This window comes from Meleagris gallopavo, chromosome Z (assembly GCF_000146605.3).
Source record: "Meleagris gallopavo isolate NT-WF06-2002-E0010 breed Aviagen turkey brand Nicholas breeding stock chromosome Z, Turkey_5.1, whole genome shotgun sequence".
Taxonomy (NCBI): Eukaryota; Metazoa; Chordata; class Aves; order Galliformes; family Phasianidae; genus Meleagris; species Meleagris gallopavo.
In genome coordinates this window covers 31,651,018-31,673,906 of record NC_015041.2, presented here as the reverse complement: position 1 = coordinate 31,673,906, position 22,889 = coordinate 31,651,018, and the positions used below count along the sequence as shown (strand labels likewise).

The 22,889-nt window shown below is 41.4% G+C and overlaps 1 protein-coding gene across 4 annotated transcripts in view; it reads right to left on the bottom strand.

The window, feature by feature from the left end:
• Nucleotides 1-2,368: 2,368 nt before the first annotated feature.
• The window catches only part of FAM189A2 (family with sequence similarity 189 member A2), a 23,427-nt gene continuing 2,906 nt past the window's right edge, over nt 2,369-22,889 (bottom strand). Inside the window, exons 3-11 of one of the 4 annotated variants that reach the window (XM_010725721.3) lie at nt 15,846-15,956; nt 14,037-14,165; nt 13,213-13,320; nt 12,955-13,088; nt 10,084-10,213; nt 9,503-9,578; nt 6,282-6,428; nt 4,501-4,790; nt 2,369-3,535 (exon numbers count right to left, since the gene is read on the bottom strand). In XM_010725721.3, the coding sequence (XP_010724023.1) occupies nt 3,329-3,535; nt 4,501-4,790; nt 6,282-6,428; nt 9,503-9,578; nt 10,084-10,213; nt 12,955-13,088; nt 13,213-13,320; nt 14,037-14,165; nt 15,846-15,956 (1,332 nt within the window). In that variant the 3' untranslated portion in view covers nt 2,369-3,328. The remainder of the gene's footprint in view (nt 3,536-4,500; nt 4,791-6,281; nt 6,429-9,502; nt 9,579-10,083; nt 10,214-12,954; nt 13,089-13,212; nt 13,321-14,036; nt 14,166-15,845; nt 15,957-22,889) is intronic. The other 3 variants (XM_031557316.1, XM_031557315.1, XM_031557317.1) reach the window with 3 other exon arrangements.

Here is a 22,889-nt window from a genome sequence, read left to right as displayed (position 1 = left end):
ATCTATGTGAGCCTGGAATGTTGATACTGCACATCTACTGAATGTAATTCCTCTGTTTCTTTGCCACAGGTTTCTGACTTCTGTAATGACGCTGCAGTGGTTTGATTTGGGGGTGGAGGGAGGGGGTGGAAGAGGAGTGGTTTTATTTGGGGTGGGAGGCCCTTGCCAGCTGTTCTGTTGTGATGTATGTACTGTGCTACATTCCTTTATTTAACAGAGCGCTAATGTCTGTAAGATTTGCAACAATAAAATACAAAACAAAAATACCTCAGACAAGGCTGAGAGTTTGCTCATACTAATTTTACGGGCTGGCTTGCCAGTACTGAGTGCATGAGTGCTTGGAAAGTAACCAAACTTCTTTTTTATTAGCCAGTTTGGAGTAGTAGTACATGTATTTCTGCAGATGTGAACCAATACTGTCAATTTTGTTTTTAAAGCAGCATTATTTTCAGTTAATAAATGACACTAATGCTTCTAAATGAAATTGATTTCCCACCTAATGTTGCATCACAATCTTTGCCATGTGAATTCATTCTATGTTTGAATCTTCTAAAAGGAGGTAATTTCAAGATGTCTTTTATATCAATCACAGAAATACCATTCCAGTGCCTGAATAACTGAATCTGGGGAGTGGGAGGCTCATAAACGAAATTTTACTAAATATTTATTTTGCTTAATACAATTTCTGAAACCACTGTTTTTCTGCTCAGGTCATCAGCGTGATTTATTCTTAAAGGCCTTGGATAAGCAAAACTAAAAATTGTAATTGAATCATAGAATTGCTTGGGTTGGAAGGGGACTTCAAGGATCATCAAGCTCCAACCTCCCCCCCTGCAGGCAGGGCTGCCAGTCTCCACATTTAATAGTAGACCAGGCTGCCCAGGGAAGTGCCTCTGCAAAAGTTTAAAAAATATCTGTATAACCCAATGCTGATTAGGAGTAATATTTGAAATTCAATCAGTAAAAGCCAACAAAGAAACACTGCTTCAGATGAAGCTTCAAAGAATTTTCTGTGCACTGTGGGTTGTCATGAGTACTCTTGAAGGAGCACAACACAGCTGTGTTGTGCTCCATGTGTTCCTGGGCCACGGGTTGACCTCAGCTGGGTGGCTGTTGAGCAGGGAACTTGCAGGCAGCTCCTGGTGCCTGCTGGAGCTGATGCAACTCCTGCATCCTTGCCTTCATCTATAAGTGTAGCAGAAAGTTTATCTGAACATCCTTTTTGTTTGACAGTAGAAGTGGCAAATGGAGTTGTTTTAAGAAAGCCTCCTGAACAATGAAAATGGGGTAGTATCTGCATGGATGGGATGTGAATTAAATGTCTGTACCCTGATCCCAGGCCAGTTAGATACTGTAAACTAGGGTACTCATTTCTGCCCTCGTTCTTCATAACATTCGTTCTCAGAAGCTGCATTTCAAATGATACTTTCCAGGTCTCCAAGTGCCTTTTTTACAGAGATAACAATAAAGGGCTTTCTTTCATAACTTTAAGTGCTGCATAAAATGGCCAGACAGATTGTACGTGTGCCCGCTAGTGGATTTCCTCATTGTTCAGCAATCTAAGAACTGTTAAGCAGTGATTTCTTTGGCCTCCACACAATATATATATATTAATAGTCATAGTACATGAGGAAAACTACTGATTTGGAGACTAGGATGTTGATGAGATCGACCTACTCAAATAAGAAGATGATAGATAATATTTAACAGATAGAATTATTGTATACAAGAATTATCCCTGAATCTGCATGCTGACCTTTTCTTGAGGGAAGGCAGCAGGAATTCCTAGGAAGCAAAAGAAACTTAATGGTTAGTTAGCATGCTGGTTAGTTAGGAGAGATGGGTTCACAGACCCCAGTGCATAGCAAATAACTGCAGCACATAGGAGAAGGGAGCTATGGGTATTGCTTGAAGAGGGTGGCTACCTCTGTACCCATAAAACAATCTAGAAGTGACCTTTTCTACTTTCTCCAAATACTTTTGGATACTCTCGTTTTCTCTGCCACCAACCTGGCATGACTGCTCCCCTGGAAGTCCTCACTCCTCAGCATTCCATACATTTGTAGTATTGAAACCTGGTGTTCGTTTTATATGTTTATATTCCAGCTCAGCCAAACAGTGCATCAATGAGCTAACTTGCATGCTTTCACAGAAGCAATTCAATTGATGTACTTAACAAGAAAAAAGGAGTTTTACATGTAATGCAAAATACATACAACACCTGAGATAAATACTAATATGTTCTTGTGATGTTTTCTTTCGTCTACAAGACAAAACTCAACTTTTACTTGCTCTGCTCTTAATTCTGAGAGCAAAATGTACCAATATGACAGTGCATTTCCCCACCAGGCCAAAATAAAACAAGAAGTCAAGTGCAGAGATGACCATTTTATTTCACTTGTCTTTCATAAGTAAAACTACAGTTTTCTCTTCTGAAAGAGCCTAATTAAAACTCATTGTAAAGCCTTTAAGTAAGTTCTCAGTATTAAAGCTGTTTACTAATTGTTAAATGAAGCCATAAAATAGCAGCAAGAGTCCTACCGAGACACAGAAGAGTGCAACTAGCCTTGTCTAGCAGAACTATGTGGCTGATCCCAGCCTACGGAAATACACAGCGTATTCCCAGTTAGCAGCATAGATACAGAACAGAGCTTTACAAACTACGTGCAGCCAACAGCTTGCTTATATATATCTGTCTATTAACTAGAGACTGTAAATTCATGGGTCACTATGGCCTAGTGGTTAGGGTTGGCAAAATAGTATTAAGTAAGTAATCCCATGCACATCTGCAGAAAATCTGAGATGGCTGTGTAAATGCTTCCAGCATGGATGGCAGTTGATACTAGCAGAGGTGTTTTTTTTTATGTTAAGGTGAGACAAGCCAGCTAAAAGTCAATAGAACTACAGTAGTATACACTACATAAACAGGCTTCAACTCTGGCCATGTTCTTCCACGAGATATAAAGTGCATGCATGAATTAACTGCTTGCCTGAGCACAGAAGAACCAAGGCAGAGCCTTTCTGCTGTAACTCCTGTAAATAGCGTAAAAAAACCACCACAACTCTATTCTAAGTGGCAGTAGCCTACAGAGGTGCAATAGAACAGCAGTGTATCAATCATAAAGACACTAGTTGCAACTAAACAGCCTAATTGGAAGGACTGTTAGCAACATGCTTAAGAGATTTATGAGAGCTTCCCATTTGCAGTCTTGAATATGAGGATATAAAAATGGATTAGCAACACACTTATCCACTACTTGCCAGAGACGATTTTCCTGTGCCACATGTATGCCTGACAGAAATGCTCTACTGAAGAACAGAAACCAACTCAAAGTACAGTTTCCCTGACAACTCCAATAAGACTGTGAGGCCGTTCATGTTCTGTCCTCTGGGTTCTCCTCTCTGAGAGCTGATCTTCACCTGTTGTGAAAGTGCTCAGATCACCACAGCTCTCCAGGTGCAGCAATCCAGGGTGCTGTCTGAAAGGTAGCACATGGGCCCTGCGCCCCACATCTTGCTGGGCAGGTGCCATCACCTTTAACAAGCAAACATACATAAAGGGTTTTTTTTTCAACCTCTTGTTTCATTAAAATGATTTCTTAGCCAACCAGGAAGAACCTAGTGCATTACTCATTCTCTAAATAAATAAATAAGCATTTCATAGTAAAGCTGGTATTTGCCTAAGAGAGATGATGGGAAAAGTCCCATAGATTAAAGGAGTGAGTGTTGTTATTCTTCAGCTTCTAATTTTTTTTTTTTTTCTGGTGAAAACTGCACAAGACCAAACCATTTCATGTCAGGTATTATTTAAACGAATGTCTTAGCCCTGCAGAAGCCACTCAACTATCAAGCTGCAGACCAGTGTGAAAAATAAAATTCCCATAAGTATCTTTCAGCAGTTTTTTTTGTCAAATTTGTTGTGTTTTCTGCAGTTGGAAATCCTGCTACTTCCACAGCTTATTTTTTAACCTGTTTTGCATGACAATTTAAATCAAAGCCAACTCTCACAGCAGATCATTCACACCCTGTTTAAATCAACTCATTTTTCCAAATGCTTTATAAATCAGCCAAAACATGTTTGATTAAGGTTAGAAAGTCTAAAGCAACTGGACACTCATTCTATTACTGTAAGCACACCTTTTCTACCTTCTGATTTCTTTTTTCCCTTACTACTGCGTCTATTTTTATTTAAGTCTTATATTTATTCTGGAAACAAATTCCAAAAGGTTGTTTCCAGGGGGTTTCTATAACAATGTTCTTATCAGTCTCTGTTCCTGCCAGTTGCTTCTCTTCTCCCCCACGATTAATGACTCTATTTGCAGTCTTCCAACCTACCCTGCTTTATCAACCACAAGGCCAGAATGCCCCACATGCACAGCCTCTCTGCCTCTTATACATTCCCTACACTAAGCTAAAATAAAGCACTGGCGCATGAAGTAGAGTTGCGAACTGTATACTCCCAAACTAAGGCCAGCCTACAAATGTAAGTAATGAAACTACCTGCTCAAGGAAGGTAGCACTGGTGATAGCTTCTGCCATATGTTCCTCATCTGATTTTAAAACACATTTGATATTTTCCACCAACTCATGTATATCAGGGGTCATGCTGCAAGAAGACTGCTCCAGAAACCGTGCCACAAGCAGCTTGGTATCTATGTAGGACTTGTAGTCTATCAAAGACTGGGGTCTCGACCTCAAAGGTCTTGCTCTCAAAGTGTTCCGCAACATGACAGTGTTGAATTGTGTTTTTATTTCAGTTTGAGTTGCAGCCTCACAGCTGAGCACTGGACCTGAAGACAAAGATCAACAAAGCAAACAATTTACCTGGTTCACAAATACCCAGTAATACTTCCATACCAATTCAGTGATGAGGCACTACACAATTTAACCAAGTGAAACTTAACAGTCTGGCATGGTAAGGATATTGTTCAAGGCTCTCTTCGTTATTGTAATTCACATTACAGAGAACACTTGTAAAATAACAGTACATATGCACTATGGCTGAGTGCATATCATGGGGACGAACACTACAGTTTTTCCTGACTGCTGTTTTTCCATTTTGTGTTGGTCAGTTCCTCCATTGATTAGAGATGGGATGAGTATTTAGTCTTAGTGTTGACATGCAAAGCAGGTTAAACACGGCTTGTGGGTTTTATGACCCTTCCAAGACTTCTGTAACTTTCCGCTATTAACAGATGACTGTTCACAAAATACCTAAAAATAATTATTTCCCAAAGAGAGAGTTAATAATACTAGAAAGCAGAAATTTCATTAAAAAGCCATTCAAAATGACCTTAGAAGGACTAAAACAAGGGACACTGGAGCATCAGTTCCGCTGGCTTTAGTCTGATTAAAAATCCACCTTTGGTCTAAATAATACTAATTTTTGGCCATGTTAAAACAGTAAGAACACCTATAAGTTGCTCAAATAGCTCTTCAAAGACGGCATTATTCCAAATACATCACCACCAGGAGCAGATCCAAAATTTTCCAGGAAGAGGAGCACAAGCTAACTTCAAGCAGCTTCTGCTGCTTAGCAGCTGACTTCCCTTTCTGCAGTGGCTGCATATTCAGCTTCCACATCCAATCTGAATAGGCCTAACACCTTATACATCAGCCCAAACACTTCTGGCTGACAGACTGCCTCTCCAGCAGAAACACACTGCTCTGCTTTCTCTGCTCTGAATAGGCGCTGTGTGTCATTTAACTACTGCTTCAGCAGCAGATTCTCTGGGGTGCGGTGGTGGAAGCTAATAGGAGGAAAAGAGAAAACAGATGATGCAGTGGAGACATGAACAGATGATGCAGTGGAGACATGAACAGATGATGCAGTGGAGACATGAACATGTGCCATAAAATACTAAGAATACTTCAGCGTTCAAAACAAATGATCATTACAAACACTCCTCCATTTCTGTTTTGTGAGCACCAGTGCACATCAACAGCTACTACAGGGATTCCAACACGCTGCAATAAAAACTGCAAGACTCTGGACTTCTGGCTGTGCAGCCACACTAGAACTCTTACACAGCAACTGCAGGGGATCACAGACACCTGCCTGCTGCAGACGTTGTTCCTAGAGTTGAAAGCCTACTGACAAAGTAAAACTGAGGTGTTGGCAGCAGTGCACGTGGGCAGCAGACAAAGCACAGCCTGCTTGCTGTGACATAGGCACAGCTAGAAGACGAGCTGGTCTCTGTGGGTTGAGGGTGCTAACGCTCTCTGACAGATGTTTTCCTAAGGGTTCATTACCTAAGCAAGGACAGAGAAAGTCAAGTCACCTTGTGGCAACCCGCAGTGTAGCACAGGGTCACTTTTAGACCGTTTCTGTAAGGGACTGAAGGCTCTCCTGTGAACTTCTGCAGGCATGGGGCTGGCAGCTGAAGGTGGAAGGCTTGTTCTGCTGGGGAAATTGGGAATTTCTTCACCTGAATAATCAAGAATAGCAGTAGTGAAGGAAAGTAGTTAGAAGAAAGATCTAAGGGCATAATCATTTCAGATGACTGATTTTTTTTGCTCCCCAAATAGCTGTAATGATTGGACACAAAAGCTTAGAAGTGCTTCTATGTAACCATTTGCCTGCACTCACCAGAAACACTCATCTGAAGTCTGCTTGAACTTTTACAGAAACCTATTAATCTCACGCAACTGGAATAACAGCAAATACAGCTTTGCCTCACAGAAATCTTGACCTGATTGGAGAGAAGGGTGGCTTCCCAGAGTGAAAGCTAAACCTCACAATGCCTACAATTCTTCTGCATATGCACAGAAGTACTAAGACAAAACAGCATCCAACTACAGACGTCAGACACTGCTTGCAGTTATGTAGCTCATGAATCAGTCATCAAGAATTAAAGACCTTGTTTTATACCAGTGGATGAAGCACTTGGCAAAATTAGGTTCTGGCTGATCTCTACTTGTTGAGGATAGCACCTTACCTTCTACACAAATGCAACCTAGAATCTTCTAAAAAGAAGGAAGGGGCAAGCCCTGGAAAGCCATGAAGCAGGACCTAGAAACAAACCATGGCAGACCGAGAGCCAAGGTGGACAGGAGAATCCACTGCCAATTTAAACTCTCTAATTCCAGTGGAGCTGTGCTAGCAGTCACTCCTTTAGACACAGTGGTACTGATGCTCTGGTGAGGGTGGTTTTTAATACTATTCAGAAGAATAAACTGATTTCATGACCTTAATGAAAATCCATATTAACTTTACAGGTGTTAAAAGGAGTAAGGCTTAAAGCTGAGTGTGTACTGAAAATTCCCAGTTTGCAATTACCAAGGGCAGCTGCTGAGCACCCCCAGGCCTCAGAAGGTAGTCTTCCTATTACAATTGGCTGAGAAACACCTATTTGGCTTGACAGGGTCCCTCCTGAAGCTGGGATGCACCTAGCTTGCAGGCTTCACTCCCAGTGGGAGCTACACCTTGCCCACCTGCTCCAATGGTGGCATCCAACAGAAATGCCTGGCACAGCAGACTGCCAGCATAAGCCATAACTTCACTTTTTATTTATAGACTGTTACTCGACATCAGCTGAGACAGCAGGTGGCGTTTCTCTGCCCCGGCTGCAGCACAGCTCCTTGCTCTGTCCCTCCCTGCCCCGAGGCACCTGTGCTGTCCCAGGCGTGCTCCAGACTCCTCACTGCAGGTGCTCTGCCCCTGCAACCATCTGCAGGGCAGTAGCACTGTTCTGGCTATGGCCCAGAGCACAGCACCTTTCATGGTGCTATGAAGAAAAGGAACCAGTACAGACCTGGTACATATCCAGTGATATTAATACAGGGTGAGATACTGCTCAGTGTATTTTCTTTTCTTAAATTCACTGCCCATGCAAAGCTGAGGCATGTAGAAGGAATACTGCTTATTATTTCTATCAATGTGCTCGCTTGCTTGCGCTTGAACTCGGCCAGGCTGAGAGTTAAAAGTCACTTTACAGAGCGCTTAAAAAAAATAAATAAATAAGGAGGGACAAATAAACTAAAAGGATGAGGAGGAGAGTACAATGTGCTCAAATCTGCTTGCTTATGAAGGAAGATTTTAAATACAACACCTCAAGCTATGCCTTATCATGGTTTTTTTTTTTTTTTTGTAAACTTTTCTGACTCTCCTTCACAACAAATTGCCTCTTCTATAGTTTTTCCATTTTCTGTTCTCAAGACTTAAAGCAGGAACCATGCAGCCACACGTTTGCTATCCTGTATCATTTCGTATATCCGTTGTTTTCTAAGCACCCAGAGAAAGCAACTGTCACTATATCTACAAGGAGGCCTTCAGAACAAAACTCTGTACTACCACTTTTTTGAATTTCTGGCCATCACAACTGATGAAATACCAGAAACATGTGTCGATTTTCAGAAGTTTCAGTTTGACTGCTGGAGCGTAAGGAAAGTCGGAATGAACTGTTGTTCAATTACAGTACAGTTTTATGGAAATGCAAAAAACAAATCCTAAATCTTTTCTTTGACATTTGCTGACTTCCTGGGCAAGCTATAGAAAAAGCTTGGTGTGAAGCTAAATGGTCAAAACTGTCCATAGACCACAGGGGCAGGAGAAAAAGAAGTTTTAAGTGCCTTTTTTCTCAATATTCTTGTGGTGTGATCATCGTGCAACTGGATAAACAGCCATTCGTAGCACCAAAGACAATCTGTACAGCAATGGTAAGTTAAAATGGAAAATAAAATAAATTTTTAACAGGCCTGTAGTGAAAAAGCTGCCTGTTGCTTACCTGGGATCCAGCAATATTTTAACTGCAACTGCACACAGCAACAAATAGAAAATTTATGCTGAGAACAGCTTGGAGCAATTTCCACAGTTTTCTGAAATAATGCTGAAAAATGTAGCATCCACTTGTAGTGTAGCCATGGTGGTACGGCAGTAGAGGCTGAACCTTCCCACCAATATCCTGTTACATGTTGATGCCGTGTGACAGATGGCAGCAGAGGGGCACTCTGACACAATGACGTCTGACATGGAAGTGCGGATGAAGCAAAGAGATGGCATATGATTTCCTCTATGGCACCCAGTGACATTCACTGAACATTTCTAGAGCCCAACCAGTGGATGTGAGCACAGTGAAGGAGGGGGCAGTGCTTTTCAGCAGTGGCAACAGCAACAATGGGTCACATCTGCGGTGCAGAATTTTATAAGCACAGCATGCAGGCTCTTGTTCAATGCTGGTGAAAACATACAGCTAACAGTGATGACTATGTTGAAAAACAGTATTTTGCAGCTGAGAACTTGCTCAATCAAATAGTGTTATTGTGCTCTTTCTAGCTATTATAGTTTCCATGGAAATTAATAGGAAGCATTACTCTTGGAGCAATCTAATATTCTTCCTTTTTGTTGTTTGCTGTTAACGCGCTTTTTTTTGTAATTCAAGTGTTAATCCCCATTCCTGCTGCCCAATCATAATTCTTGTCTCTGGCTTTCAAAGCCAGACACTGTATGAAATAATTTTGATTGGGCAGAACTGTTCTACAGCAAATTTTAAAATGCTCCTACCTTGAGAGGCCTGCCTGCCACCTGTTGCTGATTCAGCAGAAACCAACACCTCACTTGGTTCTTGCAGTCCGCTTTCCTAGAATAAAACAGAAAAGCTGAGGAATGAAAACCAGCACCATTTTTTCCAGTACTTTTCAAGAACTGCAACAGTCACCTAAGAGAATGAACTGTGCAGTGAATGTAATTGCACAGTGACTATGTTATTTGGCTTTCTCTCCACTGTAAAACTAGTGAATTTCTATTAATCAATCGTTACCATCCAGTTCTGCCAGTTTCATCCTGCTGAGCAGTTTCAGCAGAAAAAAAAAGTATCTTCTTCAGAACAGCAGCAAAAAAGGATCAGTGAATATGGTAGACTTTGATGTAGATAGGTGGAGTACAGACACAGAACAAAAGCAAAGCAGAAAGGCAGCACGACAGCTCTCTAGGATAACATTTTGCTGCATACCCTGATCCTTCCTCCATGCTAACATAGTTTTCTCCCATGATGCCCAACTGGGAGAAAGCCTTCAAGGTGAGCTGCTGATCTTACTCTTACAGCAGACAGACAGATGACATTTGGAGACCCCTCCGAAACACACCTGCTCAGAGCCAATCTGGTTCACCACATGTTCGTAAGGAGGAGGTGGATCCAGGGGGCAGAACACTTCAGTGCCTTTAATCCTCGCTCCATAAATGTGCGGCAGTGGAATCACATCACGGCCCGACATCCTGTAGCACACAACACAGAGCCATTAACATGGGATCCCCTTAGCATGGAAACAGCTCTGCCAGCACCTTGTGCCTGCTCCAGCTTGGGCTCCCACGTAACAGCCCCTAACACCGCCCAGAGCCACCAGACCCCCCAGCACAGGAGGAAATGGCTGCCAAGAAAATGCTCCTGCAGCGCAGCCACCAGGATTTCTGCCCACGCAGAACCAAGGCCGAGCCTGCTGCAGGTGCAGCTTAGCAGAAACCAAGGTTTACCTCACAGATCCAAATACGGGTGGGTGTTCAAAACACCGTAACCCAGCTCTGATTGTCATGAACTATTAAATTCCTAATTATAGCTGAAATTCAAGAGACTTCTAGTTTCATGTTACATGTTCTGATGCAGCTGCACAGGAAGAGGCTAAAGGCTATTTCTGCAGTGATGCTTGGCTGAGGGTATTACAGGCCATCAGTTCACAAAGGCAAATTTGTAACACAAGGGAAACAAACCTCATGGTAAAGGTTACTTCTCAATTTTCACTAAAGAAGTCTCAAATACAGAGAAATCCCAGACCTCTTTTTGCATCATCTTCCTCTCAGAAGGCAGCTCACAAGGGGAAGAATTCAGAGCATCCTCTGGAGAAACTCTTGTTAGCAAATGCTGCTTTTGGCACTGGAACAGTGTGGTAATGGACTGACTGCCAAGGGGAGTTTGTCTGTACAGCCTTCAGAGAAGGCTTTGAACCTGCCTGCCTAAGATGTCTCTGCTTTTCCTTGTGTTTTTAGGTACTGGCTTGGTCCTGAAACAGGCACCTCAAGCAATCAGGCATTTTGCTCTCTGGATCTTTTCCTGCCTTCCCGCCAGCAGTGGCATGTGTTCTGTCTACGGAGCCAGTGCATTAAGGAGAGTCTTTCCCCAAAAGCCTAAGGCTTCTCAGTACACAAAGCAAACAAGAATAGCTATGAGAAGTATCCTCATGTCATGATCTGAAGGGGCAGAAAGGATGGAAATGCCAAAAAAAGGCTGCTTACACAGGAAAGGAATAAAATTTGGAAAAGGATAAAAAAAAAAAAAAATAATTTTGGTAGCCAGCCATTACTTTTTTTTAATTTAAAAGATGGGAGAAATATTTCAGCCATCTTCATCTGCCCCAAAAAGCTTCAAAACCATCTGGAGCTTTCCATCAGTTGACATGAATGTTCCTCTGGCATTACATTTTTCAATTATTCTACATATGTGCTGAGCTTACAGCCACTGCACCACATGACCAAACAGATCTTGAACCTTAGTTTGATTTCATTTTTAAACATGAGCTGGTCTACATAGCTCAGTCAGATCTTGAAAATCACTGCTGCAGAAAAATTTTATTGTGTTACATCTCACTAGAGAACATGCAGCCAGAAAAGCATTCCCTTAAGTGCACTCTGTTCTCTGCCTCCTAATTTCCACTCTCTACATCTACAGAACCAAAAGATTTAGGTGCATGCATGAGGAATCATCAAGTACCACTCTTGCTAAAATGGTGACACAGGGGTTTGGAAGTGGCATGGGAAAGAGTAGCAAAGGCTGTCCGTGGGCACCCATGGAAGGCACTCTGAGTGCAGGCAAGGGCCCATCTTTGTCACCTCCTGCTCTCACACCTCCACCCAGCAGTAGCACACTCTCTCTCAACAGCACAGAGCCTCTGAGAAACAAATGGTGTGGGGCCAGTCTGAGAGCATATCGGGTCTGAGAACACACCATGTGAGCAAACAGACTAGCACTTCAGCAAATGCCCAATCCCCAAATAATAAATATTTTTAAACTTGACTGAGGTAGACTTCTTGGCCTCCTTCATACTGCAGGTGCCTGGCCCAGGAAGGCAGGTGACAGGCATCAGGGTGAAGAAGAGGCCAGGCTATTCTTCAGCCCCGCCTCAGCCCATTCCGGGGTGAGACACAGTGCCTGGCCTGCCAGGGAAGAAAAGAGGCTGGTCTGCTGCTGTGAATTCTGCACCGCCACGTAACTGGCCTCAGTGCCTTCACAGAAGCAGCCTCACTTCACAAAGCTGTCATCTGTGCTTGGTTGTTACCAGCAAGATTTAATGCTGTAATGGGTGAGGCAGCTGCATTATTCCGAACTGCAGAAGGCTGAAATACAGTGCTGAAAAGACAAAGAGAAACACTGCTGCACGAAAGATATGACATCAAGGCTGCTGTGCCTGACAAGGACAACAGCCCCTTCCCAGGATGGGAAGTTGTGACAAGCACATTTCAAAAGACACCTCTGCTGCCAGAGAGAGGGCTACATGCACCACTCTGTTAAACAAGCAAACACATTAGGTGCTGGAACCAACTGTCATTTATCAATTGTTTTCAGTGAAGTTTGGATGGCTTTTTCAGTGTAAAACTGTTCTCTTATCATTTTCTAGGTAATCCTGCAACAGAAACTGTAACTACCTCAGCAAGACCCATGAGGTCACATGCACTATTCCTGATGAAGCAATGAAATAAACAATATGCTCCTGCACACCGCAAAATGTGAGAGTTTTAAATGAATCCAGTGATTCAGTCTGCTTGAGCATCATGCTATCTCTGCCTATAAATATTCTGCCCCACTTGGGTAATAAAACTAATAAACAAAGCCAGCCCACCACTTACTATGAAAAGCATGTAACTACTGCAAAATGAAGAGTAACAAAACCCACAAGACCCCACTGAATTTCAAGAAATACAGAAACTAGTACGTTCCAGTAAGAAGGAAAGAGCATCTGAGGCTTTACCTGCGACTCATTCGTGGAGTAAATGAATAAAATGTTGCAAAATATGATGGAGGTGGCACAGGTGGAGCAAAATCTTCAGGGTCTGAAATGTGACCTTGTTCTTCAATATCTTCTGTAGAAATCTGAGATTCATCCTAATCAAATGCAACTTCTGTTAACAAAGCTTCCAACTGAAATCTAACAAATTACTGAACTGTGTAATCTAGTAATAATGTTAGTATGACTGTTTATATCAGGCAGTGCCTTGCACTCACGTACTATGCAGGATCTTCTTGTTGCAAATATCTGTAAGTAACGCAGGGCAGCTGCTATCAAGCAAACTGTGGTGGTGAGAGCATTCAGGGCACAAAGAGCAAAGATAACTTTCTGAAGAAAATGAAGATTATGGAAATCAAAAGATTAAATCAAGGTATTTGTAAATGTCCAAAGAAAGAAAAAACAAATACAGAAAACACAAAGATGACCATGACAGTTCTTAGTAAAATATGTGATGCAGACTTCTGCATTCATGACCTCCAGGACTGTAATAATTTGCTAAAGCTTGTTTTGCCCTATAGTGTTTCCTGACAGAGATCCAGGAGGCTTTAATTATACTCAGATGTGATCTGTAGGCCATCTATTCATCCAAGAATTACAGTCTTCCTCTTAGCTTTTCTGTGGGAAATGCAACTGTGAGATATCACCATTAGAGAAATGTTAAAGCTCTTTTATAGATGAAGATGATGCGACCTTGAAGTTGTATTTTAGTAGTTTTTAAGCTAAGAAGGACTGAGACTACCAAAAGAGATGACAGAGGCCTCTAATCACAAGCCTAACCTTAAGCATGTTTACTCATGCAGTCTCATCAGAACCAAACTGCAGCTTTGATTGCATAAAGTACAGAAAGTACAAGAACTCTACATCGGATCATCTTGACTGCACTGTGCAAGACCCAGAGATAAGCAAAAAACCCCAAATCTTCTATCAGTATATAAAACCACAAGATAACATAATTTTTCACAATGAAATCACCACTTCAGCACTGTTCAACACAAGTTCAGACTTTATCAAAACAGTCATTTTAATCAGCAAACACAGGGTACCTTGAGAAGGACATGAACAGCACTGCATGACTTCACTGGGTAGAGCTTCAGCACATTCACTTTTCCGACGCATTTAGAAGGATGAAATTCTTCACAGCAGAAACAAACCTTGTTTTCACCCACAATCACCTTTAAAGAAACAAATAAACCCACTTTTTAAAGTATAAGCTGTTTTACACAGCATTTTTAGCTGCATAACATAGAACATGCATGTTAAACTGTATCTGGACTGGCATACAGACTTACGAAATTAGATTTGTACAGTTCAGTATGCCCAAGATTAATGCATCATAAAGCTCTTTTACAAACATCTCTTACCTGAAACAAAACATTAATACACTCAAAACATTTAAAAACAACTAATGCTATGGTGACTACTGAACAATCTTACTATCCAACCCCTGCAAGTACATAGCAGCCTGGAAATTCTTTCTTGACTGACATGTAAGCCATGCTATGTTTGGAGCGGATACATCTTCTTTGATTCATGGGTATGTTCTGTATCTCTACACATGGAATGATATCCAAACAGTAGTTTCAACCCAGTCAAACCAGTAATAGTTATATCTGCATATCACTGCTCTTTACAACTTCCAAATTCATATTGTTATCTTAGTTTTCAAGTAGAAATTTAATGTTTCTTTGCCATGAGATAACTGTTTGTTTAGCTGCCAAATTTTCTAGTTACAGTGTGAAACGTTTTCCACCTGCACAAACACAGAATAATTCATGATTTCAGGAACATCTTTCAACTGTACCTTCTGCTGCTTCCAGCAACAGAGTACTCTAAAATTCCTGAAACATTTAACCACCTTGTCTCAAATAACGTTAGCAGTTCTCCATACTGCTTCCATACTTAGTATCAAGTGCTTACAATCTGGAACTCTCACTGCACTAGGCTAACTGACAAAGTTACCAAAGACAGCTTTCTGTGAAGCATGGAGTAAAAATCAACAGTTGAAAATCCTTCCATCCATCCTTAAAAGTTCTGCAACACACAATCATCTTTATTACCAACTGATTCTGTATCTTCCACACTAAGTTACTCCAACGGCTCTTGCACATAAACAGACTTTCTTCTGCTTCTTACATCACCTATTTGATAAAAATCTTTGCATTATAGTGCAAATTGGATTTTCCTGCAGTACAAGTGTTCTGAGAATCCAGTATGGCTTAATCTACCTTACTTTTTTTCCTCTCATGGTTTTCACTGCGAGGTATGAACATGTCCCAGCCGGCTGAAGCAAAAGTAGAAAAACTTCCACCCATGAGCTAATGAGTTAGCACATTTATCTTCGTCAAATGTCTGTAAAAATCCCTTATGCTCATTCTTAAGTGGTCTTTACATTAAAGTCAGTGCATAATACTGGCAAGAAGAATTTTTTCAAGATATATTTAGGAACCCAATGCACAGAATTAAATGTGTCTTCAGATGTGTCTTCAGATGTTTAAGACAGAGGCCAGCTATCAATGAAGTCAAACAAAACCATTTCTGGGCCAATTACATTCTTTTAAAACCATTCACAACATACCTTCTGGAAGGATTTTACCTGTGGGAGATAAACAGCTTATGAAGACTCCAGACCTCCAAAAAGCAAGCATTTATACACAGAGATATAAAAATTCTGTTGTGGATTTCAGCGAGTTTGTTCGCAAATTGAAATGAGTCTAGGTCTGAAGGAACAAGCTGCCTTTTTTAATCCAACATGCTGCATTTTAATTGCCTTACCTGCATCTCAACATTAGAACATTTTATGGTCTCAACATGCATAAATATATCAAAATACGCATAAATCACTGTCTGCTCACCAGATCACATCTCGGTAGACTGGACACAAACTGAGCACCCTGACATCCCAGTATAAATCCAGCCAGGTTCAGCAGCACACAGATGACAGACAGCAGAACAAACAGGTTAACCTGAAATAGCAGTGCAAAGTTAACAGTAGAGGAAACAGAATTTAGAAATCAGTGCAAGGAATCAATGGCAATGTAAATCTCATCCCCAAACTGAAGATGGGAGTGAGTCTCCTCTTCTGGGCAATTTCCAAAACTCGCTCAGATTTCACTGAAGTGCTCAAATGCGTCCTACCTTAATCCACGAGACTGTTACTCTGAATGCCTTTATTATCTCTCTTGCCTTATTCTGTATTAACTGTGCAGTAATAAAATGCTTGCAACTACTGAAAAGTGAGCTGTTTTCTGGAGCCATCCAACAAGCTCTATTTATGCTCCAGCCCACTTCAAAATGGTTGAATGAACTTCGTAGGAAGCAATTTTCTATAGTCCTCCAAAGTATCATCTGAATTGCCCAGATGCCCTAAAACAACCATCTCAGTAAAACGGGGAAATCCATGTAAAAAATCGTAAAGCATCTTAGAAATTTTCAAAATTTTTGAAATCTACTGTAAGCCATACCCTTTCACTGAATTCACCTCTCAACATGTTTGAATTAGTAAGAAAATGGAAGATGCAACATCCTGTGACAGCACTGATCCTGCACAGGATTTCCAAAACTATACTGCAGCATAAATAAGTGAAAAATATTTGTTAAAGTACAGTGAAGACAATTAAGCTTTAGCTTCATGATTTTCTTTCCTCCTGGCTACTGAAACCTGAGTATCTAGATTCATAAATCAGGCAATATCGTCAGTTTTATAAAGTCCTTGGAAAAACAGCAAGGGCAGGAATAATAGTATCTGAAAAACTACAAGCAGAAGCACTGGATAAAATGAAGTCCTACCTTCGTACAATCTGCAAACCATGCTTACAAGAGACTATATGGATATGGATTTTAAATACAAGTCAGAACTTTTCCTCTCCTAATTCATACAGGCAAAATTTTCCATGTAGGAGTTCTATAAATCAGAACAGTAGTTTGGAAACAAATAACAGATTAAAATGTCAACATGTTTTGTAGAACTGAGTGCTTAAAATGTAAACAAGTACTAGGTCTTTCATGTCCTTGAAAGATACAAAAGAAAAATCCATGCTAATCTATGTGCTCAGATTCCTTTTGTGTGACAACGGACTGACGTTTTTAATTCAGCAATGACAAAAACCTGCAGAAGAGGTGATCCTGTTGGATACAGGCTCAGTTCTGCTCTAAGCAGCTTTACAGCAGTTCCTGCAACTAGGCCTTTCCAAACATACACAAAGACAGCAACAGCATTCCAAGTAAATTTAGCTGATGTACCATGGTTAGCTACCTAGACATCTGGACCAAAAATAAATCAGAGCCATTTAACAATTTCATGGGAAAATAATCATAGAATCATAGAATTACTCAGGTTGGAATGGACCTCAAGGATCATCAAATCCAACCGCAGCCTAACCATAGCATCCCAACTCTAACAACCCTCTGCTAAATCATATCTCCGAGCAATCACTCCTGAGCAGCCCGGAGCTGAAGAACACCATAATGTAAGCTCATTCTTTAACCTACATGTCACTACTAGCAGATTTTACTCAAGCTTGATCATAACACTTCTCAGAAGAGGAATAAGACTGTGTTAGACGTGCTGCAATAAAAATTAAGAGGAACAGCATTTTCAACTAGCTTTACACATATCATAAAAACATATCAGAGTTTTTTTTTATGTTGGGATGCACTTTGAGTGCTATTTGTTTATCTTCAAAAACACAGAATTTAATTTGAAGTTCATTCCTTAGGCAGTGCTTATGTGATTCATACTCTAAAAAGAACTATGGCAGACTTGAATAACTGAGATAATCCAGATAAAGACATAAGTAAAGGTAGCTCCTGCAAATAAAGTTTTATATCTGTGTTCAACACAGATCACTGTAAGCTAGAAAGTAGTTTTGTATAAGTGAACTAGAAGCTGCTGAAGGAAAATAAGGAACATTTCATCCTTTTTCATCTTAAGGAGAAACAGAGAACCTGAGTAAACAAGTTACTTAGCCAAAGTCACAAGCCAGTTAAAAAAAAAAACACAACAAAAATACAGCAACAGCACAAGAGGAGGAAAATCCAAGTATCAGTCTTCTGCTTTTGTACAGAATCTGTAAAAAAAAACAAGCCAGTATACAATTATAACTTTATATCTAAACAATCCAGACTTCTAATATATGAGTTTGCAAAACCCAGTATAACTATCATACAGATCTTTCTAAATTACACGTTAAAATCAAATTATAAAAAGGAAATAACCATTATCATACATATACAAAAGAAGGATGGTCATTTGTACATTTACATTCTAGTAAATTCTAGCAGACATAAATGAAAACTTTCCTGTTTTTTATTATTTGTAGGTCAACTTGTGACTGCAAAACGTAATCTCATTTAAGATGTAGGACATAAAAATAATTCTTCCAACTACAGTCTGAAAAAAATGATCAAGATCTGAGCCACGCTTGATAAGACATTCACATCTCTTACAGGCCAGAAATGAGCATCCAGTAGAACTTGTCAAGAGAAAATATCCTTTTTTTTCCCCTTCTAATCGCTAGTTAGCATTTTCAGAGAAAGGCTGAGGTTGCAGGCACTGGTGATGGAGGAACCTCATTCTGGAGGTGATCAGGTCAGCGTCTTCTGCAGGCTGAGCCTCCTGCTCAGGCAGAGCCCCCAGCAGTCAGCTGCCCAGCACTGCATCTGCCTGGGTTCTGCATGCCCCCAAAGAATGCACAACCTCTCCAAGCAGCCTGAGTCCTACCACTGACTATCCTCACAGGAAAAAAAAAAAAAAATCTCATGTTTACAGCATTTAGACTGCGCCCATTACCTCATGCCCAGTCAATGGGCACTACCAAGATGGGTCTGACTCCCTTTTCTTCACTCTCTTCCACCAGCTATTTATACAGACAGAAGTCTCCTCCATACTAACCAGCCTACCTCTCAGCCTCTCCTTGCTACAGGCCTTTCTTGCCCTGTGCTGCACTTGAAGAGTGTGCCTGTGCCTTTCCTGCTGGGGACCACAGAATAGGGCCCAGCACCCAGATATGTCTCACTAATGCTGAGGTGAAAGATCCCTTCCCTTTCCTGCTGGCAAGTCTCCTTCTAATGCAGTCCTGGCCTCCTATGCCACAATCACACTTGCTCATGGTCAGCAGCTTCTCTGCACAGGTCCCCAGTGCCTTCTCTACAGAGGGGCTTCCAACACCAGCATGTACTGCTTCCTGGGGTGCCTGCAGGAGCAGGACTCTGCATTTCCTCTGACTTCATGAGATTGCTCTCTGCTCATTTCTCCAGCTGACCAAGTTTGTGTTAATGGCAGCACAACTGTTCATTGCATCAGTCATTTCGCTCCACTTTCTACCATCTGTGAACTTGCTGAGAGAGCACCCTGTTCCACTGTCTAGATCATTCATTAAGATTTTAAATATCACTGCTGACTGGCCTCTGGTCAGGCTGTGCATCACTGACCACCACTCTCCAGACCCAACTGTTCTTTCAGTTTTCAATCCATCCCACTGTACACTTAACCTGCATTTTGCCAACTGGCTTTATAAATGATATTCTCCTGCAGCTGTAAATTTAAAAACCTTCTCCTTCACTACACACCAACAAATAAAAGCAGGTGGTCTCCTTTATTTCAGTAAAAGAAGGACCCACCCATATTCGAACCAGGATAAACATGCTCCTACATTTAGAACAGGCAAAGACAATTGGGCTATTTTAAAAGTCCACATAGAGGTAACTAGTCTGAACCAAACTGTGTTGACAAAATTAAAAACACCTCAAATTACGGACTTAGTTTTGCCCACTGCCCCTCATCTTCTGAATGTCAGATACACATGGATTGTGAACAGATGCAGAAGGTTTTGGTGAACATTTATATGAATTAAACTCCAGGAAATCGAAGAGTATTCTAATGTCAGAGACAGTATCTACTAATCTCTTGCATGGATGACCTTTTCCACATTTAAAACAAAAACAAAAAAAACAGAAACATTCTGCCCTTTGAGAACTTGTCTAAATGGTGTCAGCCAGCCAATTCTGTTTCAGTTAGTGGCACTTTTCTCATTAGCTTCAAAAGCAGCTGCAGCAGCAGCAGGACAAACATACATGATAAGGCCGTGACCCTATGATTTATTCTGCACAGGCAGGTTTCTTGCTACCCTGCTGCTGCCACTGTCAAAGCCAATGTCTAAATGCCAAGGAGAAATTGCTTTGACTTTTAATATGTACACACATGACTGAGGCACAAGCAGGCACTTAAAAAGTAAGTGGAAGGAAAACACTCGCTGCACAGTCACTAACTCTTATCTGTGCATGTCCTACATATAAGCTTTTTAAGCATCCTTTTAGGAAAATTTAAGTCAGTGTATTAAATTTCCGCACACACACAGCAGCAATAGCAATAACTGTGTTAATTATGGGATCTTACTAATTTCTTATTTGTTGTACCACATGGAGATCTGCAACACATCTATCAGCATAGCATTATGCTGTTGCTAGCAGAGCCAAGATTTAAGAATGACATGAGGAGTTCAAGTGAACCTAAACAATAACTATTTTGGTATAAACTCTTGATGTGTGTGCAAACAAACAAGCAACAACCAGTTTACATGCCTTCTGAAAGAAGCTACATTTGTTCAGTTGAAAATAAAATGAAGAGTCCAGAAAATAAAATGAAGTGGAAGGAAGCAGTTTTGGAGCGGATAGGAAGAAATCAGCTTCTGTTCAGGCACAGAATAGCATCCAACCCAGAACTGTTGACAGCCAATATCCAAACAACCTCAGAAAAAAAAAAAAAAATCCCTTTCTCCCATAAGCACATTTGGGCAGGCATGCACGGAAGGAAGCTTCTCCTCTGAAGTAAAGATCAGAGCACAAGCAGCACAGGCTAACTTCTGAAGTCACTTGACAACTGATATCCAGACCAGATAAGCTGGTCTGATATCTCAGACAATGACAAGCAAGGTAAGATTTCAGAGCCAGAGTTTCTACGTTGCTGAAGACCACGCTGGCCTTATAAGAAGGTCCATCAAAAGAGCTGACAACAATTCTGTTTTGCCTCACAGCATTCCATCTCTGCAACCTGATATTTGCCTCCCATCCTTTCCTGAAGCCATTCCTCTTCGGACTAGTTTTCTCTTGAGTGTGGTGCTGGAGGCCCATCATCAGCTGTATCTGATAGCCTTCCATTCCCTACTCCTCCAGAGGAAATCCCACCACCCCCTCTGTTCTCTCCCATCACCCCTAAACTCCTGCAAGCACCACCAGCTCCACTGCCTCGCACTTGGGAATAAATCAGCCCTGCTGCCCATCCTCCCTGCCACCATGGCCTCGGACTGAAAGAGGCAGCTGCCCTCCTCTCCTCTTCATGTCACCTCATCCCTCACCCCCAAATCTCTCTTCTCAGCACTTTCAGCATGGCATCCTCTGGCCGCGCAGAGGCCATGCACACCTGGAGACTTTACACCATGATGCAAGCCCACAGAGTGAGATGCCATTATCTGGAGCTGCGGGAGCTATAAGCAAACAGCTGTACTCCCATAGCTTTCAGAGGCCAGGCAGCTCCTGTTACGAGAGCAGCCAAAGGACCTCTTCTAGAAAGACTCCGTACACTTTAAATGGGGTAGAGAAAAGTGAATTCCATTGGACAGTCCCCCTAGAGTCTGGAAAGTGATAATAAAAATAAAAAATAAGTTAACACAAGGAGTCTCAAGAAACAGCATCAGCGTGTCCCTCCCACAAGCTCATTCAAGGACCAGCATCTCCTGGTGAGCACGTTCTGAGCACCCAGCTGGAACGTGGTTCCACTGCCAGCTGCTGGAGGGAGAAGGCCACAAGGCTCACCTCTGCCCCTGACTACAGCCTCCTCTGAGAGCTCCCGATGCACAACAAAGGCAAAGTCTATACAGAATTACCCCACCTGGGCAGGTAACAAAGCTGTTTGTGAAATTAAATGCATTTGAGGGATTCCAGAGGGTACTTGGAGCAGAGAGTCTGAAGAAATCATGGAACCTAACAACAATAAAAAAAAAGAATAGGACTGTCCTTATGGATGCAAGGGCCTGTGTAGATTGAGACACAGCCACAAATAACACTCATCTCTGTTAGTCCTACAGTTACTTTATGCTGTAACTGTTGAGTACAGTCCAAGTTTTCCACATGGACACAACTAAACATTAACAAACTCCTGCAATGCAAAATGTACGAATTCATACTTTGTGCTTGGATTACTCCTCACTCCTCAGATTTCAGGCATGGGTATAGTACACATACCCAACACACCAAATATCTAAGTTGTGCTGCAATCTCATATAACCACCTTCACGTGAAACCAATCCTTTCTGCAAGGCTTATTTGCTACATAAAGGCATTTCTACACTGGGCACCTGCTTGAGCTAGTGCTGGGCATGCCAGGACAGCCGTGTGATGATGGCTGAGAGCTGGCTCTGTGCTATTTCTGAACAGGCAAAGGCAACAGGGATCTGCTCCAAAAGGTGGCAGAGAGGAACTCCCATGGTTCTAAAGCACATTTGCAAGAATCAGGTATGAGAACCTTTCATGAGAAGCAAAAAGTGGAGGCAATCACAGCTGGAAATGGGGTCTGTTTTAACACTGAGTGTGTTCTCCACTTTCATTTATGAATGCCATAACCCAAAGCTGTACCATCTAACAAGGCACATTAGTTAGCTCTTTACGAAACCTACTTTTGCAACTTACATGGCAGCTGAAAACTCCCAAGAGAAAATATTCAAGATACTAGACAGTGAATGTAATAGAAATGTATCCCAAAATAAATTTGCTTATAGAAACTAACAATCTTTCCTCAATAGACCGTAGCTAGTTCAGTGTATGACTTCCTCTGAAAGTTACCTTCCTGTTGTTTTTTTTTAAACTGAAATCCCCATGTACCAGTAAATGCTGGTTTCTTTCTT